The sequence below is a fragment of the Otolemur garnettii genome, unplaced genomic scaffold (assembly GCF_000181295.1).
Source record: "Otolemur garnettii isolate 467f Iridium unplaced genomic scaffold, OtoGar3 scaffold00149, whole genome shotgun sequence".
NCBI lineage: Eukaryota > Metazoa > Chordata > Mammalia > Primates > Galagidae > Otolemur > Otolemur garnettii.
In genome coordinates this window covers 2473399-2480062 of record NW_003852544.1, presented here as the reverse complement: position 1 = coordinate 2480062, position 6664 = coordinate 2473399, and the positions used below count along the sequence as shown (strand labels likewise).

Genomic DNA, 6664 nt, shown 5'->3' with positions numbered 1-6664 from the left:
CAAAGAACAACAACCCAAACTTGTAACCCTTACTTAAAGATCACTAGAGAGCAGGACATCCAAGAGTGGCCATAATGCTTTCTGGCTCAAGAAAATAGCAAGAGTTTACCAGGAGAGATCAAGGAGGGGATGCAAATGGGAGGCAAAGAAGGGCACCCCCAGAAGACCCCGGGCAAGTGGGAGGACGGACCAACGCATGGCTGCAGGCACCGTGACCTCAGTCAAAGATTCAGTTTCCTTCACCCAGTAAGCATTGTCCATAAGAACTACAGCCCTTGCAGACATTAAAATATCTTTCTTTTGTGGACAGAGTTGTTTCCAATTTAGACTTTACTTCCCTGAGAAATGGTACAATAATACCTAAGCACAATTATCACTGTAGGCAGTGGTCAATACTGAATACATTTTCTTAATCTTTAAGCAAGCACTAATCACCAAACTAAAGAGAGTAGAATAAGAAAATGTAAACATATTGTTTGATCAATTTTCACATTCATTGTCAATGATGGCAGTCTATTCCCAAGAGAGAAGGAAGACTATCCTTCCTTTGGAAATGAGCTCATCTGTCAATCAGATGCAGTCAGTTTTCTACACATATTTTTAACATGGGGTTCCTTAACTGCTGAGCCAAACTCCCATCACTGAGCTCTTCAAAAGAAAAAAGAGGGCAGTCAGTCAGTTAGCTGTCAAATATGTACAACGAAACAAAATCACTTGTCTTGACGTTTTTCATTCTTGAATAGAGGAATGGCGGATAGATCTGTGGTAATCCTCCGGGCTGCTGATATGTTCAGACATATCGTAGCCTCTCAGGAAATGTCCACTGTTTTGTTGAGCAAAATAATACAGTTGTCTGGCGAGCAGAGGTTCCACCTTTAATAAGAGTTTTTAAAAAGGCATTACTGAGATGTCCTGTAACTGGCTCATCATTAAATAACTCTCAAATTCTAAGGAGACAGTAAAGTTAAGTCCAAAGTTTTATAGCACATCAAAACATTTCATATTTGGGCCATCTGAAGAACCGATTTTTCTTTTCAAATTAATATAAAGGAACAACTTTTTAGATTACATTGTTCTCACTTCCAAGGTAAAATTCAAGTTGTAGGAGAGCTCCTCACCCAGGCGGGCATGTTAAATACCTTCACATTAGGTGAAAAACCGATTTTTTTCTTAGTGCTAACATAAAGCCACCTGTAAAGAAGTAACCAAAATCTATTTAATTCTGGGCTAAATATGCTGCTTTTTAAATCAATTGCCACTTAATACTTGCATTTAGCTAAGACAAATCAGGTAAAATGATCAAATTAAAAGGAAGTCTGAGGTAATTAGTTCAGGGTAACTTAAGCCAATGATTTTCTTTTTCCACAATTGCAATTTGCAGAGTTTGACATTCAGAACTCATCCTGAGTGACTTCATTGCTAGGTAATCTGTATAAGGGAAAAGACAATGAAGATAAGAGAAAAAAGAAAATTAAATAATAGCAAAACTGCTATTGTGGAAAAAGAGAAATTAATTGATCTCAAATTTACCTAATTTGGTTGTCAGTATGGATCACATTCACAAAAAAAAGCCCTCAACTCACAGCTTTTTCTGAAGTTATAACATCTAAGATAAGCTGAATGCTCTCAATCAACTGTGCTATTAAATGCATTGCGTTACTCGATATAGAATGGCTTAAGCATAATTCCTATGTAAGTACCTGAAAGGAATCAAATCCATAATAAAAAAAAATAAAGAAATAGATCTCATAGGTGTACCCATGTTATTTTCCTTTTATGGACCATACAGCACCATGTTCAGGAGAGCCCTGTGTTAAAATAACCCTTAAAATCAGATCAATGATGCGAAAGTCGACCATCAACTTCTTCAGCATTATTTAGCAATGCCAAGTTTATTTAGCCATTTAACAATCATGGTTGTTAACAAGGTATCAACTATTATATCAACAATCATATCAATTATTATGTCATTTACTAGAGAGAATTCATGAGAAAACTCTGAAGTCCATGGGACTATACTTTTGTTTATTGGCTGGTTGGCTTTTGTTTTTATAATCAAAAAGGGGGGCTGTGTGTTCAAGATAACACAGTGGTTTATTTCCATTTTCAACAGGAAATATGATCAGAGCTAAAATAAGATATAAATTTTGATATTATGGGGTATAATTTTTTACCTGGTATTCCTCACTATCTGGGCCCGTGAATAATACTTCATAGCGACAGGAAGTTTTCAAATTCAAAAATCTTAGGTATTAGTGATTTGTTTCCCATGGCAAATTAATGTTAAATGTCATCCACAGAAACCTTTTTTCCTTTTCTTTTTTATGAAAAGGATGTTTACTTGCCACACCTGGACCCATCTTGAACTATGTTACAGAACACGATAAGGGTCTGATCAACTTAAACTTCTGGACAGATTTAGACACTTTTAATAACATATATCCAAGAATTAAATAATTTCTAAAATTCCATAAATAAGAGAGGGGGCTGGGAAATATTTGGAGGGACCTGCAAAATAAATACCCCAGAGCATGGGCAACTTCCCACTTGGGAAAAATTTCTCTACCAAGTGAGAGCCACTAGCCAGATAGCATTTTAAAAACAGTCTTAGTCAGTTCTTTTCAACCCCTATAAAATGAGAATATGACAATTTTGCTGAAAAACAAGAAAGATGGGACAAGTGGTGTCCTCGGTTTGACGTTTCCTCCCCACGTCTGTGGTGAGCAGATCTTGAGTCTGGGAACAGCATGTGGGTCCCTGGGCTACGCTGTTCACTGGGCTGTGCTTCCTCCCATACTATTTTAAGGGTTACGCTTATTTTCCCAGGTCTTTTGACATTTACTTCACATTTAGGACTTCTCTAACTGGGACTCTGACCTTGATAAAGAACAGGGAAACTCACGATGTGAATGTAACCGAATACTCACGTGAGCAGTGATGAGTTTCCTTTGCCTCTGAGGGTCTGGAAACTCCTCCCCAAAGCATAGAGTCACCTGGAATCTTGGCAGGGGGCGGCTGTGGTGAGCAAATGCTTGCAGCTCTGGAGAAGTCCATAAGAGAGAGAGAGAGAAAAAAACCACTATGTTCAAAACCCCTCATCACTGAACAATGCCAGGGTACACGGGAAAACACGAGCTTGCTGTGATTTTGAAGACAGGAAGGATAGGTACTCTTTTGTTTCCCTAAGTAAGGCTCTTAACCTGGACGCCCCCAATGCAAAATTGCATACACAAGTTCCTCCGTGTGCCGGGTTTTCCTGGATTCCTCAAGAGGAATCTGGCCCACAGGCTTCAGAACCCTGATTTGAAACACAAAGACCCACAAGAAGACAAAAGGTAGCAGACAGGAGTGAAGTTGGGAGAAAAAGAAGAAATGAAGTCGGGTTGAGATAAAACAGCAATTTATGGAAAGGAGAAATTTTCTTAAAAAAACCAAATCAGAATGTTCTGACGTCCCAGAGGATGGGATGGGTTTTATTCTAAAACCTCCTTCCCCAACTGTGGAGCACACATAATCAAGCAGCTGTCCTACCAAGGACATCTATGGAACTTGGGTGCCACAGAAAATATGCAAGGTCAGCTTGGGGTCTGAGCGCCTGCGATGGGCGTCTGCGAGGCCTTAGACCTCAGCTGTGTGAGTCGAGGTGGGGACAGACCCATAACCTAAGATGAGAAAGGCAGTGACTGGCCTCACGCTGTGGATACGTATATCCTGAGGCCACCACTCCTACCTGAAGGACGTGAAGCAGATGGAAGACATGTGCCCAATCTTTTTGTCATTGACCCATTCTCCCCACCCATATGCAAGATGACTCTCCTGCCTGTAGCCACAGTAAAATGTCATGTCTGCAAAAGAAGTGACTACACAGGAGCAGCTAACGCTTCTGCACAACAGCTCCGCGGATGTGTCCTTATCAGATACACATCCTCGCTGTGCCTTTGGGGCTGTCCCCAGTGGTGTGCAAATCCTGAATGGGTAGATATCAAAGATTTCCACTGTTCTCTTCAACTGAAGACCAGTTTCTAGCTAACTCACAGGACTATTTGACTTCCTGCTTTTTTTTTTTCCAGAATTCAAATTAAACCCAAACGACTTAGTCAGAATGTGTAAAACACATTCGCGCTGCCTGCCGTGGTCTGAGAGCACACCTACACGGGCTGCTCAGAGTGGCGAGCTGGCACAATTCTCTGAAAAAGCCAGGCCTCAACCACTTGATAACGTGAGAACGTTATGGGAATCCTTAATTATGCAGAAGCTGGTCGACACAGCTGCAGTTTTTACGTTCACAGCATTCCCCTAGAACCTCAGTGAAGGCTTTGAGGTGAGAGGTTGCAGTGGGCAGAAAGCACAGCCCTGGCTTACAGAAGAAGGAAAAAAAGAAAAACCAGAATAGCTCCTACTCACAGAGAACGTTCAATTTTAAGCAAGGGAGTTCACGGCCCGAGGAGGCCCACAGGTATTGAGCAGGAGGAACTCAGAGAAGCAAGTACCAGTTTCCTGGGACGCCTTAATTAGAAAGCCCTCATCCTGTGATACCTTCTGACACCAAACACATCAAGATTCACGGTCTCTGAGGAAATCCACACCTGGTGGACTTCAGCCTTCCTGGGACATGTGAGCTCTTGCAAACCCCAAAGCAGACACAGGAGATGCCAACAGGGTGCCTGCACTGGCTTCCTCAGTCCCCACCATTACTGCCACATCTGACCCCAAAACAGATAAGATAGTCCTGGCTGGGGCTTAGCGACAGTTCTGCTGCTGGAGTGAGGGTTGCCCAGAGTCTTCCTCACCTGCCACTGCCTTGGAGGACCAACACACTTCTCCCTCATCCTTTCGTCAGCCTCCATGTGGAGGACAATCCCTGTTGTTATCCAGGGACATTATTTGCTTGGGACACCAAAAGAGGACTTGGATGAGCTTCCATAAACCCCAAGGCTCAGCAAACATCAGCAGCGCCAGAGCACATAGATGCTTTGTGTTGTTGTAAATGAATTGAACGAGGAAGCACATTCAGGAAAACGGACAACCAAAGACAGAGGGTGAATCTGAAGGAGGCCTTAAGTGAAAGAATAGGTTTAGGAAAAGGCTGAGGAAGAACCGGTGGTTCATGGGCAGGTGGAGAACTCTCTCCTGCCGTGAAGGCACCCCACGTCTGCACAGCTATCGATCCTATAGATGAAGCCCCAGTGGTGACAAGGCCAGTGGTTTCACAAAAGCCAACCCGGGGCTAATTTAATCGTCTTGAAATCAAGACTAGGAAAACAAAACTTGCTGGTTCTGAAAAACATGCTTAGAAATATTCATATCACAGAGATAACTCAAAGCACTCTCATAATTTCCCCTTTGCAAAATCAGTTCAGTACACTCAATCCTTGGTTCCACCTGCTGGGCAGCATCTGCATAAGGGTGACACATCTCACAACCAAGAATGTTAACAATAGACTTTTAACCTTTATAATTTTTCTAGGAACCTGAAAATAGCTGCCATCAGGGCAGACATGCTTGCTGAGATCATATTGTAATAAAATGGAAGCTGGTGAAGAGGTGACTATTTGTTGAAAACTAGAATCCCAAGATGTCAACCTGAGCCACAGGCCACCTGGGCACTCTCATCTGGACCCTCTTCTCACCCCTCTTGCCCAGAGATGATACTCTGAGCCAGACAGGAGGCCTATTCTGGGATCAAGCCTGCTGAGCTCTGAGGTTAACAGAGTGAAGACCTCAGCCCAGGATAGAAAGTGCCTCCACATTTGTGACCCCGTCCCTGGGACAGACAGATGCGTTACCTGACAGAAACTGCTGAGTGTCAAAGAGCTTGCAGGTCTGGTCTCTTTCCAGTTTGTTGGGCCGGTCGCTGCACAGCGCCAGGGGCCCGTCCCAGTAGATCCTGCTCTGGCACAGTCTCTTAGCATAAAGCCCGTCAGGGGCCATCCAGAGCACCACGCCCCTCTCCAGGTGGCTCAGCAGCTTTTCAATGTTCTTCCTCTGGCCATTGTCTTCTGGGTAGGGGAAAAGAACCTGGTCCAGGTTGCTGGCATCATAGGTATGTCCGTGGGAGATCCGGCAGCCCTCAGGGCTGGACGTGGTCAGCTCCTTCACCAGGATTTCCCGGTAGTACAGGCATATGTGCAGTCGGCAATCTGCAAACACAGAGCTCCAGAGTCAGTGCTAAGGGACCAGGACACCAGGATGCCAGAACAAAGTGTGTTTGGTGAAACTAGAGTCCCAAGACGCTGTATGAGAGAGTAACCCATCCCAGAGGCAATCAAGCCTAGGAAATGCTACATGCACTTTGCCCCACTGGAGTCACAGACAGTGTGGGTGCATTCAACACTTAACAGACGTCCTGTGGACAGAAACCTATTTAATTTGTCCAAACCAACATTTTCCAAATTTATGTGGCCATGGGTTCTTTTGTTTTTGGAAGAGGGAACATGTGTTTCATTAATTTTCTGCAAATATGTTTCACTCATTTTAGAGAGTACCACCTGTTAAGAACTTACTAAGTCACTTTTTCTGGATGATGATGTTGACGGTGGTGACAACATTTACGTTTAAAATTCTAAGCCATGTGTCACCAAATGAGAATCCATCATTAAGCAAATCAATTTTGATTTTGGAAAAAAGTTTAATTTTGACTAGCAAAAAAAATACTAATATTTAA

At 43.0% G+C, this 6664-nt stretch overlaps 1 protein-coding gene across 2 annotated transcripts in view; it reads right to left on the bottom strand.

Moving 5' to 3' along the window:
- Positions 1 to 707: 707 nt before the first annotated feature.
- IRF4 (interferon regulatory factor 4) overlaps positions 708 to 6664 on the bottom strand; it is a 12920-nt gene continuing 6963 nt past the window's right edge. For both annotated transcript variants that reach the window (XM_003799341.3, XM_012811081.2), the window contains exons 6-8: positions 5787 to 6140; positions 2928 to 3040; positions 708 to 873 (exon numbers count right to left, since the gene is read on the bottom strand). In XM_003799341.3, coding sequence (XP_003799389.1) covers positions 730 to 873; positions 2928 to 3040; positions 5787 to 6140 — 611 coding nt within the window. In that variant the 3' untranslated portion in view covers positions 708 to 729. The remainder of the gene's footprint in view (positions 874 to 2927; positions 3041 to 5786; positions 6141 to 6664) is intronic.